Below are 20,576 nucleotides of genomic sequence, written 5' to 3'. Positions count from 1 at the left end.
AGAAGGAAGCAGCGATCGTCTGTGCCAATGCTGCTAAGAGATGAAGCAATAGGAAGCCTGGCCAAGGACAACTGAATTTATCAATGACATGGTCACTGGTGACTCTCACAAGAGTGATTTTGGTGGAGTGATGGAAGTGGAAAGTCAGAGTAAAAGGGGTGGCGAACTGTGTATAGATGACTCAAGACATTTTTTTCGAAAAATAGCAGCAAGGAATGTGGCAGTAGCTGGAGGGAGACACAGAAGCATGAGATGAGTATTTATGGCATGCTTAGGGACTGCAAAAATGATCCTGCAGAGAGGAAAGCCTTGGTGACAACAAAGAGAGAGAGGGGACAGATTTAGGAGGGGTTTGGGTAGGTATTGTGGGGGTTAACACACAAGTGGAGGGTTGGCCTTAGATGAAAGCAGGGACAATTCATCTGTGGTGCATAAAAATGTAAAAAAAATAAAATAAAATAATAATAATGTAAAGCAATGTCAACCAATGTAAGATTTGTCTCACTTAATCCTTACAATAACCCCTCTGGTAGTATAATATCGTTTCCATGTTACAGAGAGTCACAGTATGCACTTGGGAAAGACTTTAAATGTAGGTGTGTATTTGTGATGATGAGAAAGTGAGTAATCAGGGAAAGCCGTGGGCGGAAGTACATTTGATGTGGGCCTGAAGTGTGGGTTTGTTCTAAATATGGCGAAGGGACTGAGAAGAGAATTCCAAAAATGTGAAAAATGAGAATCCCAGAAATATGTACAAAGGCACAAAATATAGTCACGAATCCTTTCTTAGCATCTACCTCTGAACCAGACTGTAGGGGTTCTAATCTGAACCCTTGCACTTAACAGGTGTGTGACCTTGGACGAGTTACCCAACTACTCAGTGTTTTGGTTTCCTCATATATAAAATGAGGATAAGAGTACTGACTTCATAGGACTGTCGCAAGAAATACACACACATCCATCCATATATCCGTATACTGGTGCAAATGCGCCTAGCAAATAGTAAACATTGTATGCTTTACTTATTATTGTATTATTATTATTATGACATAATAACAAGTTAGAAAAGTGTATACTTCTTTCTCCTCCCTCCCTCCCTCCCTCTCTCTTACTCTGTATGTGTGTGAACGCACATCCACTTCCAGCAAGCCTGCTTTTAAGTGTCATTGGAAGATATTCCGTTTTAAGAACTTTCCTCCTCTTGAAGGATCATGATTTATAGAGGCAAACTTGTTAATTCACTCTCCCATCCAATCCTTCATTTAAGAAGAATTTCTCGAGCATCTACTCAGAGTCCAGCTCTGTGCTAAGCATGACGCAGAGACTGAAGACAAATAGGACAGAATCCCTGCACCCAAGCTGCTCTGGCCACCAGAAGACAAACATGAACATAGACTGTTTCGATAGAATCTGAAGGCTGTTGTCACACTGATACTCAGAAATAAATGTGCGATGCAAACATTAAGAGTACTGATTTTTGGTTCGGATAGCTTGGACTTCAGGCTTAGCTCTGCCACTTAACCAACTGTGGCTCTGGGAAGGTCAGGTGTATGTCAGTTTCCTCACTTACCACATAGAGATGATGGCATTTGATACAAGAGATTATGTGAAGAGCGAATGAGATTATAGAGGCCCGGCCCTCGGCACACAGCCAGCAATTCACAGGCCTGGTGGTGCCGCTCCGCTTTTCCCTCTCTTCTCCTCTTCCCAGTATGACTGTGGTTTGCGTGACTCATCATAACAACTCCATCTTTGGAGCTGCTGAAGCAGGCTTCCTAGAAAGGCTTGACTTGAGATGCGTTTTAAAGGACAAGCAGGGGTTGGCAGCAATGGAAACACAACAAAGACAACTCGGAGAGAGGAAATGGCATGCAGCACATCACTTTGGGAAAAGAAAGTGCCTGCACTTGTCAGATAGCTCCCCCCAAAGGCCCTCCTGTGGGGGTGCCAAATTAGATCTACTGGACAACAGCAGGTCAGGCTCCTCGTACTTCACTGCCTCTCATTCCTGCAGGTCTCCTCTGTCCTAACTGGAAAGGTTTCTTTCTGGCTGTGATCGGGATTCTGTTCCTCTAATCCTGAAACCATTTTGCTGGACGAACCCTTCCCTACCATGGGAGAGGGCATTCTGAGTTCCCTTAACGAGGCCCACAGAGAGGGGACGACAGGCCCCTCCAAACCCTTTGGTCTTCTCCAAACCCTGTTCATGCATCAGCATTATTCAGTTGTCCTTATTCTCTTCCTGTTTGTATCATTTTATTTCAAGTGAAAATCGAGCATGGTGACAAAACCAGTCCCCTAAGTATGGCCACAGAAAGCTCCCCAATTGCCAATGGTAAAAATAACTTGCATTCATGTAGGAGTTAATGCTCAATAGAATGTTTCTTTTCATAAGTTTTTAGCATTTATCTATACCACAGCCTTGGTATTTGTCATCTTTTCATTCAATAAAAATGTGTTAAGTGCCTATGAGGTGCTTGGTATGTTCTAGTGCTGCGGGTACAACAGAGAGAAAAATTACATGTGGGTCCTGCTCCCATGAAGCTTTCAGTCTAGCTGGGAGACAAATGTTAACAAAACAGTTAAATCAGTCTATTCGTGATAGACAAACTAGAATAGGTGTTCTGAAGTAAAGCCACCCAGTTCTTTAAGAGATGTGATCAGCTGAGGCTCAGGGATGGCTTCTCAGCTTAAGCTGCAAGTGGAAGGCTGGAATTAACAAGAAATGGGGCCAAGGGGAGAGAGAAGCCTCCCCAAAGTCTGCAATCAGAGGGAGGACACTGAGCGATCAATGAAGACCTGTGTGGCTGGAGACCAGGCAAGATGGAGTATGTCTGAGGTCAGGCAGGAAAGTCGGGCAGGGGACAGAAAATGTCAGGCCTGGTAGGCCATGGGAAGCCATCCGAGCAAGCATGTTTGTGTTTGAAGGGTGGGGTGGTAGCGTGATCATATTTTTAAAAATTATTTTGACTGAAACATGGAGAACCCAATCTCTATCTGATGGATGAAGAAACAGGCTTGAGGGCTGAGACCGAAGGAAAAAGAATTAATATTTGCGGACTTCGTATTGTTGATTTACCCTGTGTACAGATGTGTTACTATATATAATGTATTTAGATAATGTCTTGGACATAGTAAGTACAAGTCAAGGCTGGTTATTTTTCAACATCATCTCTATCATCACCATCATCATCATCACCATCATATCATCACCACCATCATCACTCTGTGGATGGCATTCTGAATGCATTTCTTTGTAACCACCCAATGGAGTATCATTACCCATGTTTTACAAATGAGGAAACGAGGTACAGAGAGGTTAAATAACTATCAAACATCACTCAGTCGGCATGTGGCAGAGCTTGGATTCGAAGCCTGTGATCTTTCTGTATTAAGCAAACAATGCTGAGACAAAGCGGGGAGGATGCCCACGTCTGTGAAGTAGGTTCCATCCCGTAAGAAGCCCAGGAATGGCTGACGTTCTCACAGTTGTTCTAGAATCACCTTTAAGGGGATCGCTTGAGTCATTTGTACTCTTTTGATTTTCACGAGGATATATACAAATTATTCATTCTCTGCTTTTCCAATTAAATACAATATGAAGTTCACAGCCGTAACTTTTCCAGAATAGACTACAGGGTGACATGATTGCTAATAACGTAAACAGAAAAACGCAAACTCGGATTCGTTCTGACATTTTTCTCCTCAGACAAACTCTAAATAAGTGCGACTAGTTTTTAGTGACACTGTGATGTGTTTGAGGAAACCACTCTTGGCTAAAGATAGTGTAACAGATAAAGAAAATGAATATCTAAGAAAGCACGTGGAGCATGAGACTCAAAAAGGGATAACACCTACCATGTACCAAGCTTTACAGAGAACTTTAATTGTCACATTTAATTCCCAACATCCTGGGAGTTGGTCTTTTTATTTCCATTTTATAAATAAAATTGTCTATTTGGGCATGAATAAAATGAGATTTTCGTTTTGATGGAATAAATCAGTTAACTTTGATTAAAAAACGGTTCAAGAAAGTTCTTGTGGTGGTGGTGTTTTGTCTTTATGAGACAGGATCTTAGGTTTGAGTCACATACAAAACAGCATTGAATAGACCAAGTGTTTGGGTTCTCAAAGCGTAAACCAGGAGGAGAGGTCAGGGGACCAATCAGAAATGGAAAAGTCATCTAGACAGCTTCCTATATGAGTTTAGTTCTTTTGTATTTGGAAAGTTCCTCTGGAGATTTTTATCCGTGCCACCCCACCCCCATCCCTCCCCAGTATATATGAAGACTTACTAAATTCCACTCTGTGGGGGAGGAAAGATTTCTCAATGGATTCTCTTCTTTAGTCACCAATATAATTTTCAGGGAAATAATCCATTGAAAAAAAAAATCTATGAAATACAAATGTCTATGAAAAATACCATCCTCAGTCTCAATTCAAGGGTGATCCCAAACTTCTACTCTCTTTTTGGGGCGGGGGGGCGTGGGGAGTATAAGGTACAAAATCAGCTTATGGTCTAATAAATGCTTCTCTCATTTTACATACACAGCCCCCAACCCCAGGCTCCTATTCTGAGAATGAGAAACAAGGATAGGTTTGCAGAACAGGCCACTCGTGAACTGGCCAGCCAGTTGCTTTTCTTGAAATTGCTCTTTTCCTAAGGATGTGTCAGATCAAAAGAAACAGGCCAATCACACAGAGAAGATGCAATGACTAGCAACTGACTCTAGAAATGCTGAAACCTGCAGTGCCCAGTTGAAAGCGAATGGCACACACACGCACACACACACACACACACACACACACACAGAAAGTGCACACACATGTATGTATCTCGTGCTAGAAGGCAGCAGGATCGGGAAACAGGAACTGTTTGTACAAGCAAGGTTCAGCTCACCCTCGAGTTAAAGCACTAACTTAGGACCCCCACAAACCACGCTTCCAGCAAGTGCCGAAAGTCCCTGCTCTGCAACCCAAGTACAGACTCTGAGCAAACCAATCCAACAGTCGGCACTCCACAGTCATGGAGTGAGCTAATTCTATTTTGCTAATTGCTTTCTTGGGCAGGCATCAAGTTATTAAACAGACAGTGACAAAACCGAGAGCTTGGACAAATGTATGTGGCAGCCCCTACAGAAATTTTTTTCCTTAACATTAGTTCCAAGTACTTGTTTGCATGTTAAGTAGAACAAGGGAAATTGGTAAAATGTTTCTGAAATTCTTTTTTTCTAATCAGCTGTATCAGCTTTGAGATCACCTTTGCAACATTATCCTGCTCTTCAGAAAATATTTCCCTTTCCTTGTAGAAGACAGACGGATTTTAGAAGCAGATCTAAGTCTGTCGGATCCAAGCTTTTGCCAGGAACGACAGTCATCTAGAAGCTACAGAAAACAGTATCAGCAGAGCCTGTGGGAAGTCATATACCAGCCCACTTTTTCCCACCCACCCAGACACTCTCCCTCTCTGGTCTGTACCTTCCGTGTGGCAGCTGGAAGAGAGGATGGTATTCGGAGGTCTGAAGATGTAAGGCAGGTAACGAGAGAAGCATTTCATCTTCCAAAAAAAAAAATAAAAAATAAAAAATAAAAATCTAAATAACAAACCAGTCTCCTGAATCCATAAGGATTCTCTCGGCCTTTAAAGCTGGCTACATCACCAATATGTGTATGTAGGTTCTCTCCCAGATCTGCAAAGCTGGGAAGCACGAGGAATAACTGGAGCTGGGTCCCATTTTGCCATCAGCGCCAGGAAGCACTGCCTTACATTTCTGCATGCAGCTCAAACTCAGAAGCCCCCAAGCAAGCCGGGATATAGGCTCTTCATTGGCTGCAGCTCCTCCGAACAGGATTTGCTGAGTAAGTCAGTCCTGCCTGTAAACACACGCTGAACTGCCCTGCCTGAAACCTCTACCTTTTCCCGTGTGGTCAGTTTCTGTTTTAGCAATAGAAATCCAGCAGGATATGGGAGTAGTGAGGATAAGTGACCATCTCTTATTTAGCTGAAAGATCAGATGAAACAAAGACAGCGTAGTGTTCTGCCCTGGAGAGAGATGGCTGTTAAAAGGAGCCACCCGTGATGCCACGGGTCTCAGGAATATTAAAGTACAGTGCAATGAAATGGGTCTCTGTCCTTGCTTAATCTAGATTTGGTTCTATTTTTTTTTTTCTTCTTAATACGAAACCCAAACAATAGGACCATTTATCATTTAGGTGAAGCCAAAAGCTGGGTTGAGTAGTCAGTGACAGAGGGCTAACACAGACAGATTCTGTGTTCCACGACAGCTTTTTTTCCTTCCTGCTGGCCCTCACACCGAGGCGACAACTTGGGTCTGAGTTATTTGCTGTATACATTTAAAGCCACAACACAAGAACGGAGAATTAACCCAAGAGAACTGACCCTTCACCAACCCGCATACCCTGATGGCATATGAAAACATGGAAAAAGTAAGCTGATCCAAGGATTATACAAGTTGACCAAAACTCTCACTAGATGTCACATGAGAGAGAGAGAAAGAGGGGAGAGAGAGGGAAAGGGAGGGAGGGATGGAGGGAGGGAGGGAGTGTGTGTGTGTGCAGGGGAGGGGGGGAGAGAGAGAGAGAGAGGAGGAGGGAGGGAGGGAGGGAGGATGAGAATATTAAAGGACATGACCAATCATCAAACATAAGTTTGGGATCGGGGAACTGGTTTAGCTGTGACCCATGAAATAGTAATGACTTGGAAACCTTACCACTTGAAGGCAAGCACAAGGCATCCATTAGTGATTTTAAGTTCTGTCTAAGACACTATTGTATATGATGAAGAGAAAGAGGAAAATGTCTTTTGCCCTGCATTTGGAGGCTCAAGAAAATGATTGAAATGGTCTGTAAAAGAAAATCAACATTCCCCTGAATGGGATATTTAAAAATAAGTTTTAATACAAAACTGTGCCTTGAAATCTGGTAATTTTTAAACCTTTATGGGCTCTCTTCTTTACAAAAATACTTAACTCAACATTGAAGAAATATGTTCTTCTGCCCAAGAGAGCAAAGACCCAGAGCCGTAAAGTAATGATAGTGTCCATCCAGGCCATGATTGTGTGAATGGACTCTTCCACCAATATGCTCTCTCTGTGACTTCTGGACTATTGTGACATGATGACAACTCCTGGCAGGGAGAGGAAGGATATTTAGCCCATCTTATAACCCACCCGGGAAGGGTGGGCCACCCCAAGTAAGATGCCGCATAAACAATGGTCTCGTTTAGTTGTGAAATCTCAACCTCGCGACAGAAGAGCAGATCCAAAGGTGTCTTCCTGTGAGAAACGCTGAACATCTCGCCTCTGGTCGGCAGCAAGTCTGAGCGGAAGGAATGTGGGATTTGGGGTCAATACGACCCAATTTTGACTCCCAATGCATTCATTTACCAGTTAGGTAGATATGAACAAAACTGCAACACTTGTGAGCCTTAGTTTCTGCATATAAAATGGAAACAACAAGGTTTTCCTCGTGTATTCTTGGATGAAGTGAGGCAATAAGCATAGGAAGTGCCTGCCACACGATAGACACTTGATTAACTGCCACTACCAAAGTTGTTCCTGCTGTTGTTGTTGGTCTTCTCTGAGTTCTGTCACCCTGTACCAACCTCAAAGCAGGGGAAGAACAGGTGTGCTTAAGAGGGTGGTGCTGCAGTTAAGACAGCCAAGGGTTAAGCTTGTCTTTGATATTGACTTACTGGGTGATTTTGGACAACTTACCTAACATCTCTAAGCCTTATTATATAGCTACTAAGGATAATAATAGAATTTTACACAATATTGTGAGGGCAAAGTAGGATGGTTCATATGAAAGGTTTAGCACGTAATTTGCATCTTGGTCCCCACACCCTCCAGTGCCTAGCACAATTTAAGTCCTTTGTAAGTTTAATTGCTATTGTCTATAGCAGTGATATCAATCTTTAATCACAGTATCTTATTGTATTTACTTACTTATCTTGTATAATGTAATTATAAACTTCTTGAGGGAGATATTAATGTCTAATTCATCTTTGTACCCCTCATGCCTCGCCTAGTGCCTGGCACAAATTAGGTACTCAATCAATATTAGTTGAGTAAGTGAATGAATGAATCAACGAACATATAAAAGAGACAGTTTCTGAAAGCTGTTTTATACTTTTTTGTGGAGGTCCTTTTTAGCAAAAATAAAGTAAATTTGAACCCATTCTAAAGCTGGAATACACCATTCAAGCAAAAATGTTATGGAATTCATGAACAGACAGACATACTTCGACTTTGCATATTTCAGCCTTAGATAAGCAGTAGGCATTTAATACATACCTCCGAGTCAATGGTAGGCACTTAGTAAATACTTCCTGAGGGAAAAAACATATTCACTTATGATGCTACCCACAATTACCCTCAAAGAACTCAGCAAAAAAAAAAAAAAAATCCCCAAATCCTAAGAAGAATAAAACTGCCCCCCAAACTCTCCATTAGAAACAAACAAGCGATTGGGCTAGCACCCAAGTTCCGAATGGACTGCTCCAGACCAGCCAGGACTTCTTGACCTCAACAAAAACATCTTCTTCAATTCCAGTTTCAAATGACTGATTTGGTACCAAGTCTATTTACCCTATCTGTCCGTACGCAGAATGGGCATGGGGCAGAAAGAACAAATGTAAAAGTAAGTTCCTCAGACAGGTGATCCGGATGCAGGTGGCTTACACTGCACCATTTTAACTGTTTCAGTGTGCATTTGCATATTTTTCTTTTTAATACTCTGAATGATCCTATTTTACAGAAGAGAAAAAGGGCTGAAAAGATATAATCATTTATTCAAAGACAAACAGCACCTAGAGAGATCCAGTGTTTTTGAACCAGAATCACCTGGTGAGCTTGTAAAGAATGCAGGTTTCACAGCCCTCAAACCTATTGATTCAGACTCTCTGGGGATAGACAAAGAATCTGCATATTTAACAATCTAAGTGATTCTTAAAGTTTGAGAACATCTGGAGTAAGGTATTTAATTTCATGCTTTGGTTTGAAGCTGTCACAGGGTCACAGGAAGTTTCCAAATACCCTTCTCCTAAATTGAAGTTTCCAAATACCCTTCTTCTAAATCATTTGTTTCATTGCTTTTGTCCAACAATTTGTTGCCACCCTGATGTTACATTAGGCATTAGGCTGAGTGATGGGGATACAGGATATAAGATACTGTGCTAGTTCTAAAGGAGTGCGTATTCTAGAAAGAAAAAAAAAAAAAGACTGACAAACTGTTATAATACAGCATCATAGAGGCTACGACACCAGAAAGAGGTTCTGAAAAGACTCTATGGGATTATAGAGCCCCCAAAGGTCAACGTTAGAAAGCTGTGCTTTTGCATTAGGCATTACTTACAAAAAGCTCCTGTTAAAAGGCAATTATCTTACTGGGAGGCATAGCAAATGAACAGTTAGCGGTCATTAACTCCATAAGTGGAATTAGACTCTGATATACTTAATGTTATCACAGATAAGAGCAAGGCCACCAGGAGAGGAAGGAGTGTTTATAAGGAGAGAGGAGGCTCTCAGGCAATGGCAGAAGCGATCGAAGAGAGGTACGAAAGCATAAAGAGGTCTCTGAGAGGGGAAGCAGAAGCCTAGGACAAGATAATGGCGACCCGTTTTAGGTGCCATGCGAGAAGGGCCCTGAAGTCTGGCAGAGCTGAGCCCAGAGACAAGAAATGCCCCAGATGACTACCACATGCCAGGTTCTGACGTCAAGTGGCTAAATAAATAAATAAGTAAGCAATTAATTGGGAGATTCTTGAGTGCTGTACTACAGACCAGGCTGTTCCAAGCTTTTCTTTAGACTGACCTCCTGGGAGATCAGAAGTAATCGCTTTTGACCTTCAGAGTCCCAGCTGGAGCCCTTGCCTTGTGGACGATGGACGTGGGGCCTCCCAACAGCCTGTTCCCACTGGTGCCGTTCCTGTTGTCTGCTCTCACTGAAGCCCAACTCTTATGGAAAAGTTACCCTGACAATTCTCTTCTAGCAGTTCTTGTAACCACCTTGGGGAAGTATCAGTTTTTCATTTTGCTAAGAAGTAAACTAAATCCCAGGGGGAAAATGTTAGCTTATTTAAGATCAGTTGGGAGACTGCCCAGGTCTTCTTTCTCATTAAAGCAAAGCAAATTTCTCTTCATTCTTTAATAAAATGTCATACCTTCAGGGAGAAGAATCTTAATAACTCAGGACTAGATCAGATCCCCCTGCTATAGTCTCTCGCATAGCATCCTCCCCTTTGTAAACACTCATTCATTATTGAACACCCATTCATCATCAACTTATGCCAGGCACTGTACATGGTGCTAAGAAATCAATAGTAAACAAGATTGATATAATACCTGCCCTTTTCTTTGGGTATAATTACCATTCCCAACATATAGGGCCATGAAGAGGATTAAATGATTCATTAAAATGCTTAGAATTCTGTGTGGCATAAAGTAACTGCTATTCGATTACTTTGATAATTGCTGATAAGTATATAATTCCCTTGCCAGACTCTAATTGGCAGGAGTGTAGAACTTTGATTTTTCTCTGCTGAATCCTGAGTGTGAGATTCACGGCCTGGTTCATAATAGGAATTCGATAAATATATGTGGGATTGAATTGAGTTGAACTGAACATGGAGAATTCTGACGTAATTTCCATCATGCTTCCCACACTCTGGCCAGTGTGTGACATTCACAACGTGGTACATTCTGATCTGGAGAAAGAGGAATGTCTTTTTGGTAAGTTCATTTATCCTTTCATACAATGTAATGTCTTCAACAGCTATTAAGTGCTAGGGAGGCTTCCTGATGTTGGAGATACAGCAGTAAATAATATACTGAAGTTTAGCTCATTGACTTTATATTCTACAAGAAGAAGACAGACAATCAACAAGTAAACATTACATCAACAAGGCTATTTCAGATGATGGAAAGAAAATAATGATCCAGTAATTCCACTTCTGGGTATTTATCTGAAGAAAACAAAACCACTAGCTTGAAAAGATGTAGGCACACCTATGTTCTTTGCAGAATTATTTATAATAGCCAAGATATGGAAAAAACCCAAGTGTCAACTGATGCACAAATGGATAAAAAAAATGCAGTATGTATAAACAATGGAATATTATTCAGCCATGAAAAAGAATGAAATCCTGCCATTTGCAACTACATGGATGGAATTTGAAGGCATTATGCCAAGTGAAATTAGAGAAAGACAAATACTTTAAAATATAACTTATATGTGGAATCAAAAACAAAATAAAACAAAAAACTCAAGCTCACAGATACAGAGAACTGATTGGTGGTTGCCAGAGGCGGGGGTTAGTGGGTATGTAAAGTGGGTAAAGGGGGTCAAAAGTTACAAATTTCCAGTTATAAATTAAATAAGCCATGTAACGTACAGCATGGTGACTATAGTCAATAATACTGTATTGCATATTTGAAAGTTGCTAAGAGAGTAGGTCTTAAAAGTTCTCATCACAAGAAAAAAAACTATATATGGTGATGGAAGTTAACTAGACTTATTTCGGTGATCATTTCCCAATATATACAAACATCAAATCGTTATGCTATACACCTGACACTCATATAATATGTCAAGTATACCTCTAGTTTTTCAATAAAGTAGAATAAAGAAAATAAAATGGGGGATGTGGTAGAGAGTGACTGCATTGCTTTAATAGTCAGGAAAGGCTTCTCTGAGAAGGTGACATTTCAGTTGAGGCCTGAAAGGTAAGTTGTTGGCTAAAATATGGTTTTGGTCCTCTCGTCTATCCCCTTCCCCCACAGCCTGCAATTTACCTTCAGAGCGATTTTCTCTTCTAATTTAATTAACTATGTAATTATTTTATGGTAATAATTTACTTAATTTTTCATCGATTTACTCTAAGTTCGGTGGGGACACAGACTACATTGTCTTGCTCACTGTTGAATCCTTCAGACATAACTGAGAGGTCAGTAGAGATTTGACTCACGTTTTAGATTGGCAGCTCAGCCATCTCTCTTGTCATCTGACTAAAGCAAGTGCGAGGTGGGCAGCTACAGGTAAGACTAAAGAGGACTTTGAAGATGGAGGACAGGCTCAATATAGAACAGATGCTACTGTGTAGCAAAGGAAGAAACAAAACCTGGATAGATACAACAGAAGATGCTGGCTCTCATTGAAAAGACTGTAGCATGAAAAGTATAATAAAGCCAAGCAAATTTTCCACCAAATTTTATATACTAACTCTCGGAGTACCCACAAAAAGTAGACAAATAACTTTTAATTTATAAAGAGATGTCAGAGTAAGTAGGCAATATTTTTCTTTTTGTTTTTTGGGTTTTTTTGTTTGTTTTTTAATTCTAAGCCATAGAAATAGGACTTGATTTTAATACATGATGATAACAATAGTAATAACAGCAACCACCAAATCTGAGTTCTTACATGGTTTAGTCACTTGGCTAACCATAATATCTAAAATATCTCATTTTATCTTCTTGTAAAACTTATAAGGCACAGAATGTAAAGGTGAGCAGGGAGGTAAGAAATAAAGAAATGAAAAATATGAACATATTACAAATTATAGGAGGACCATAAAAGAGTAACAGATTAAGTACAGAGTCAGAAACTCTCACACCTAATTGGGACATTGGGTCAGACTCCAAGAACACTCCCTGGAGGTGGTGGCATTTGAGATAGGCTTTGAAGGACAGGGAGAATTGGAATCTGTGGAGATGTGAGTGGGAGAAATATTCTGGTAGAAAGTAATAGTTTAAAGGTAGGGAACCTCAAGAATTATTTAGAAAATAGTCAGTAGCTCTGTTTATGAGCATGTCCATATAATACCTGGTAAGATGTTTCTTAATGCTACTTTATGAACATGAAAATAATAACATTACATTTCCTTCGACTTTTACTATGTAGTTATTTATAACTCAAATTCATTTTCTTATATTTACTCTAAATCACTTCGGTAGTTATGTACATGTCTAATCAGTATGTTATATATCCGAAACTGATGTAACATAGTATGCCAACTGATATTAAAAAAAAAAAATTATTAAAATAAATAAATAAATGATAAATTACTCTAAAATAAAGCAGATTCCAACATCTATGTTTGGGGAACACACTAATTAGTTCTCATTTGGAAAGAATGGACTTCGACCTCTCTTGTCCAAGTTGGACAAAGAATGGCCCAATTATTCAGTCTGTACAATGCCTCAAGGCCTTTGTAAGAAGAAAGCATTTCAAAGTAAATCCAGAAAGTGTTTATAAGTCCCCAAAAAGGATGGCTTCATCTGCTTCCCTCCTGCACATCTCTGGGTTTTAATTAAACCATGAACGATAAGAAAAGGAATCAATATGTTGACTTAATAACCATGGGTTTTTTAGGATTTCTCTGACTGTGATGTCTATTTTAGCCTTATCCCCCAAGATTAGGCAGCACTATTTCCTTTTGGATAAAGGAGAACATTAGAGGATTTTAAGGCAACACAGTCCATGAATCCAGGTGGTAAGATCTTAGTTTCTGACCCATAGGCCACCCTTTAGAGACCTAAGAAAAGGCATTTGAGTGATCGGGTTTAATGCCTTCTCTGGAAAACACTTTTAACCCAAATGTTCCCTTGATTTCTGAGAGGCTATCATAGTAAATCTCTCAGGAAGTGGCAGTGGAGAAAATATTCTGCCTGTTGTTCTTGAGATCTGGAGAAAGGCTTGCTCATTCAATGAAGCAGCTCCCCTGGGAGTGTGATAGGCTGCACAGGAGGCCTGCAGAAGAGCTCTGTTTGGGTTGCAGAGCACTGATTTTTAAATGCAAACTTCAGATCTCTAAACCGTCTATGCACTCACTAGTCTCTGCATCTGGAGAGACTGATGCACTTATTCCTCTTGCTGCTCTGGTCCATGAGCTTTGCTTTACAGCAGGGTTTCTCAGCCTCAGCACTAGTGACACTTGGGGCTGAATAACTCTTAGTTGTTGTTGGAAGTGGGGCTGGGGTGTCTGTGGGGAGGTGGTGAAGGATGGGGAGGAGGTGTATCCTGTCCATTATAGGAGGTTTAGCATCATCCCTGGCCTCTTCTCTAGATGCCCAGTAACGAGCCTTCCTCATCCCAGTCCTGATTTTATAGGAGGTTTAGCATCATCCCTGGCCTCTTCTCACTAGATGCCCAGTAGTGAGCCTTTCCCATCCCAGTCCTGATAATGAAAAATGTCTCTAAACATTAGCAGAATATCCCTTGGGGAGCAAAATCCACCCCTATTCCCCCCCCACACACACACACACAGAGAATCCCTGCTTTACAGTAATAAGGCCTCAGAGACCAGGGCTGGAGTAATGGCCACAGGCATTGTTCATGAGACAGCATAATGTGGGCAAACAGTACATTGAGCAGAAGTAAAGAGAACTAAGTTGTAACTGTAATTCTTCATGCCTCATTTTTCTCACCTCATTCTCCTACAGGTCTAGTGTATAAATCCTATGAAACAATATTTGTCAAAGAGTTTTGAAAATGTAAAAATATAATGTTGTTGCCATTTGGTCTAATCTGGTTCTTTAGGCAACCACCGACATTAGCATACTGAAAAATGGAAGCTCTATTCTGCAATAAATACTTTAAATTTGAAGGGATCTCATCCACCAAGTTTGTTGACCAGAAATTGAACTAAGCAGAAAGAAACATCACTCTTGCCACTAGAATGAATTTTCTTTGGGTCTCCTATCTTATTGGTCTTTGCTGATTGGAAAGTTGGTATTCTTTCATTGATGCATGCATTTATTCAATAAGTATTTGTTAAGTACCACTATGTTCCAAGCAACATGCAAGGCACTAGGGATTCTTATAGGACTTGTTGTGGTAAGCAAATTGTTATAGCAGACACCATAGATATGGTGCAGTAGAGGAAACGTACAAGGAATAAGGATATTATAACGCATTTGGCAAATGCAATAGTGGATAATATCCAGGACTTCCTAGAAGGGATACCAAGCTTAGAGTTCAAGGTTAGGGAAGCCTCACTAGGAAAAAGGAAACCCAAGCTTAGATCTGAATGATGACTAGGGATTTTCCAGGGTAACAGAGAGTGAACAGTATTTCTGGCAAAGGAGAGAACATGTGGGTAGTGCTGGAGGTGAGGGAACATGGCATGAGGGAATGTGCGGCACAGAGCACATGAAGGAAAACAGTGAGTGAGGCTGGGAGTAGCCTAAGAACAATGAAGCCCATTGAAGATTTTAGGGAGGCAAATGACATGCAGGACTGTAGGTATAGTGTGAAGAGCAGACTGGAGGGAGTCAAGACAAGGAGGATGGAGGATGGAGGCTGCTTCAATATCCAGAATAGAGAAGATGGCGTCCAAACTAGGACAGTGGCACTGGGGCTGGAGAGAGGTCAAGGGCCTTGAGAGGTGAAGATATTTAGGAAAAAGAATGAGATAGTACTTGACACAACTCAGAATCAATGAGCATCTGTGTTGAGGGAAATTAGGAAGGCAGAGTGAAGGGAGACTCTAAATGGGTGATCTTTTGTAGGAAGTATCTAGAGTTGACTAAGGCCACTGTTGTTGTAGTAACAACAACAACAAAAAAAATCAAAGAATGTTTATGGGGCCCTTGGTGAGCTCAGGTCCCTGAACTAACGACTAACAAGTACTATCTCATTCAAGTCTTACACTATCCCTGTGATATAGGATCTATTATTCTTAGTACATCGAGGCTCAGAATAACCTGCTCAAGGGCATACAACTGGTAATGACAGAGCCAAGATTCAAAGTCAGCTTCTTGACCCCAACGCCTGCTCTCTGAACTATCACATATGAACATTAACTCACTTGAGTGTTTATCTGTTAAACCGTAGGTCTTCCGGTTACTAACGCTAGCTTTGGAGAAATCACAGAATCACTTAAGCTCTTTGAATCTCAGTTTCTTCAGCCAACATCTGGGTATTAGACTATCTCCCTCAGAGTTGGTATAAAGATTAAATTAGCCCTAATACTAAGAGAGCAAACATTTACCGAATGTCAACTATATTCCATGCTGTGTTGTAAATACTTCATATACAAGCTAATTTCATCCTCACAAGTGCTTTTGAAGTAGCTTCTTTTATTGTCCCTATGCTGTAGATGAGAAAATTGAGGCACAGATAGATAAATGCTACACTCAGAACTGCACAGCTGGGGTGCGAGCCTGGGTGTGCATTTCTAGAACCTGTGTTCCTCGCCACTGTGTCCTGCTGCCTCTACTAAGAAGTAAAATCTTAGAAAGTACCTGACAGAATAAGAGCCTAACACCTGGAAAGCTGTATTTGCTCGGTGCTGGCTACAATTTTTTTTCAATGTTAAATTTATCAAATTTTTAACAAATTCCAGGCACTGTATCAGGCAAACAGAATAGACATGGCCTCTTTCCTAATGCCTTCATTGGACTTCTGGATTTTTTTCATTGTCAAGCCACCCATGCCCATGAGAAGTGGGGACTTGTCAGTGGTTTACGTGGACTGCTTCAGAGGACACCAAGGGAGCTAGGTGTCATCAGGAGTCAAGTGTGATTAAACTGTGTGTCGGACAAAAGACCACATAGAACACTTCGGAGGGGCTCCTGCCTTCCTTTCTTCCATCTTTATGCACCTATTTGTAGGCAAGACAAAAGTACTTCAGTGTCTAATTGAAAGAAAATAAGCAGCTAATACAATGGAGTCAGAAAAATTTATCTAACAGACATTTGGTGACCAGAGGCCAGGGACCACAGAGTCATGATTCTTTTTAACTGGAAAGGATATCGGAGAGCTAATCTAAGCCCATAATGTCACAGAGGAACCTAGGGAGATGGAGATGTTAAGTGGTGATGTGAACTGGTGAACGGGTAGCTTTGCTTGTGTCCCTTTTCCTTCCTGCACCCCAGTTTCTTCATCTATACAATGGAGAGGTTGGAAATGATCCTCTAGTTTCCTTCGAACTCCGATAAGCTATGAATTTAAATGTTCAAATCATACAGTTACCTATTTTCTTATTACTGCATGCGGACAAATAATATTTTGATTAGGAGTCATGAGTGTTAATGAATTGTTCATATTTGTTGATGATGCAGAGGCAATTAGCTAGCTATAATTTTCTTCGATTGCTTCGGCATTCTGTTTGTAGAACCTGAATCTAGAATCCTCTATAGATGCTTTTTGTTCTTTCGAAAGATGAGGCTTGTCTTTGCACAAATATGAACAATCCTTTTGGTCAATGCATGGGTCTGATAGACATTTTAAACTCTTTTTGAAACAAATTTATCAAACTTATCAAATAGTAAACATTAAAAATAAGTAATTATCTGGGTGGTAGGATGACAGATTATTTTTATTTTCTTGTAATCTGCGTTTTCATCAGCATAACAGCTAACATTTACTTAGCATTTACTCTGTGTCAGGTTCTGTGCTCTATGTAGATTATTTGTTATTTGCTCACTAGTCTATGAAGGAGAAACTAGTCCCCTCCCCCATTTTATAGGGGAGGAAATTAAAGTTACATCAAAATAAGGTATGTAACCCATTCGAAGTGACACCACAAGTGGTGCCGCTGGGATTCAAACCCAGACTCTCTGTTCAGACTTCACGATCTTAAGTCTAGTACGTTAGTGCTTCCTGGTGCCCTCAAGTTACTAATAGGGATATAGAGTATCGCTTTATGTGAAAAGAAATGCAAATATTTAAAAAGTAATACCTGGGGGGTCGTTTGGATAAAGTTTATAAATTACTTTTTCAGTTTTAGTTTCATGAACTGGTTTAAGTTGCTAATAAATAACAACATTTTTTAAAAAACAACTTATCTTCAGCAAACTAAAACACATTCTCTTGGGTCCATTTGATGACAAGCTGCACTTTAATCATGGAATAATAAAGACCAAGAATATAAATTCTGAAGTATATGTGAATGGTAAATTGTAGAAAATTACCACCAGTTTTCCTTGGAAAATAGGCACTTAATATCAATATTTGTAAATCATTTCTGCTTAAATATCATTTGTATAGATCTGCAATTTGAAATTCCCTGATGTCTTTGATCAGTGATGTAGAAGAAGAAGTTCACACTGAGAAATGGCTTGTGCCATAATTTGGGGAAAGGTTGCTTTAAATTGTAATCAGAAGAAGCACTCTTGAAACAATAGGTAGTAATGATTCTTTAAAAATAGCTGACAAAATTATGGAAATATCATGCATAGTAAAGCATGAAATTTAAAAAATATATCCCACATTCCCCAAACCACAAGCTAAAAGGACATTGCCACTTCCATGGGTTCCTGAATTTGTGATTTCAACAATGCCTTGAAAATCGATTTCTGGCATTGACTAAAACTAGAATTTTACAAGTTCTAATTGTAGTCCTCCGCAAAGTGCCAGACCACAGGCAATTTTTTACAATGAGAGGTGAAGTAGAAAAACCTCTAGGTTGGAAGCATAAACAAAACAAACAACAGAAAAGTCTGAGTTTAAAGCTGAGGTTTAATTTTCACAATACATCTCTAAGGAAAGTGATTGAAGCTCTCCTTGGAGGTGAAATGCTCTAGGCTTTTGTTTGCACGTCAAATTGCCAGTCCTCTATTTTACTATTAGCTCTTAACATCAGTATCCTTGTGCTTAAACTCTTCTAATGGCTTCCCACTGTATCCAGAATAAAACACAAATTACTATCTCCGGCTTACAAGGCCTCCCCTGACTCTGCCTCTGCTTTTTCTGCACCATCGTCCTTCTCTTACTCATCACTCTGGTCGTCCTGGCCTTTCTTCTGGTCGTGTTGATATTGCTTCTGCCTCAGGGCCTTTGCACTTACTGTTCCCTGTGTCTAAACACTATTCCAACAAGTCTTTTGAACCTGCCTTCTAGTCATTATTTGGGTCTAGACTCAAATGTCACCTATTTAGAAAAGCCTTCACAGGACAACTGTCTAATGTAGCACTTTCTCAGCCATGACCACATTACCACGTTATATCCTTTATAGCTCACGTGGTCATCTGAAATTTCCTTGTGTCTTTGTAAGCTTGGTTTTTAAATTATCTGTCTCACCCACCAGAACGTGAATTCTATAACGCCGGAGACCTTGTCTATTTCAAGTGGGGCTACGTTCCCAACACCTAGTTCCCAATGCATATTTACTGAATAAACGGATGGATGAAATTCAATATTCTCACCCCTAACCATTCTATTATAAAGTTAGCTATACCCTCCTTTTTCTTCTTTTCTTTTTAAAAAAATGCTCTACCTAATAAATTAAAAATAAACATGCTGAAGAAAAAGGCACAACACTTTCTTGAAGCCTTGAGCACAAAACCAGGAACCACCCTGCAGTGTCCATATGCTTAATTATTTAATCTCGGCTTTCAAATTCCATTAACAAAAACACACAGGCAATAAATGGGATGATGCTGAGAGCCTGCGTAATTTGCAACATAAAAAGAAAACAAAAGGCAAGTAATCTTCTCACACACCCCAGAATCCAGCTTCAAGGAGGTCTAGGGAAGCTTGGCAATGGGTTTGCCTGAGCCAAATGTTCTACATACAGCAAGCCAATGAACCTCTCCTCCCTTTGCCCGGTAGTAGCAATAGAATTGGTTAAGTCACAGCTGCCTCTTCTTCCTGTAGTGGACACTGCTGTTGGACCACCTAAAATTGGACCCTATTCCTTGCATGAAAGCCCACATTTTTATTGTGGCATCTTCTACTCAGGGATGGCGATCCCATGCCAAACTCAAACGCAAGCCTAGTTTGTGTAAGCCAGTTCCGCTAATCCCATTTCCCCTAGTGTTGGTTTAGAAGCAGGCATATGACTCAGGCTGAGATCAAGAGGACATCTAAAGAAATTTGCTGGTGACATCTGGGGGAAAAAGATTCCTTTTTTTTTTTTTAAATCCCGGTGTTCTTTGACTGGGTTTTGTTGTGTCTGAATGTGATACCCAGAATGGCTGGAGTTGTCTTGGGACAACACTGACATCCCATGGACAGCGAGGCAGGAAAACGGAGAGAATCTGAGCCCTCCATGCTCTTCTTCACCCAGGAAATTAATCAGCTTGCGGGGGGCTCCCTGTCTCAGACCGATTACGTGAAAAACTGGGTTAGGGCAATAACTGCTTAACTGGGCTCCCTGCTTCTGACCCTGGTCCCTTACTATTTATGATTGACCTGCTGCTAGAAAGTGTTTTAGAACCAGTGGGCTCTCTGCCTGGTTCAGGCAGAAGTCCAGCTCTTTACAGTGGTCTGTAAGGCTCCTGCTTGCATCCTGCAGCCATCATCTCTCTCTGTCTGCAGCCCTCACGATTTCGCCCTTTTCTCCTCACTCAACTAAAGCCGCACTAGCCTTACTTCTACTATTTATGATTGACCTGCTGCTAGAAAGTGTTTTAGAACCAGTGGGCTCTCTGCCTGGTTCAGGCAGAAGTCCAGCTCTTTACAGTGGTCTGTAAGGCTCCTGCTTGCATCCTGCAGCCATCATCTCTCTCTGTCTGCAGCCCTCACGATTTCGCCCTTTTCTCCTCACTCAACTAAAGCCGCACTAGCCTTACTTCTAGTACTTGAACATACCACATAAGCTTCTCCTCAGGGCA

The 20,576-nt window shown here is 40.7% G+C and overlaps 1 protein-coding gene across 4 annotated transcripts in view; it reads right to left on the bottom strand.

Moving 5' to 3' along the window:
* Positions 1–20,576, bottom strand: part of PPP2R2B (protein phosphatase 2 regulatory subunit Bbeta) — a 383,456-nt gene that overhangs the window by 352,979 nt on the left and 9,901 nt on the right. For 2 of the 4 annotated variants that reach the window (XM_006922959.1, XM_006922956.1), the window contains exon 1: positions 5,479–5,966. The exons of the other annotated variants lie outside the window; for them this stretch is intronic. In XM_006922959.1, coding sequence (XP_006923021.1) covers positions 5,479–5,557 — 79 coding nt within the window. In that variant the 5' untranslated portion in view covers positions 5,558–5,966. Of the gene's footprint in view, positions 1–5,478; positions 5,967–20,576 lie in introns of those variants that run through there. 4 annotated transcript variants of the gene reach the window in all.

This window comes from Pteropus alecto, unplaced genomic scaffold, assembly GCF_000325575.1.
Source record: "Pteropus alecto unplaced genomic scaffold, ASM32557v1 scaffold78, whole genome shotgun sequence".
Taxonomy (NCBI): Eukaryota; Metazoa; Chordata; class Mammalia; order Chiroptera; family Pteropodidae; genus Pteropus; species Pteropus alecto.
Note: the sequence above shows the minus strand (reverse complement) of the source record. Positions and strands in the feature narration are given on the sequence as shown.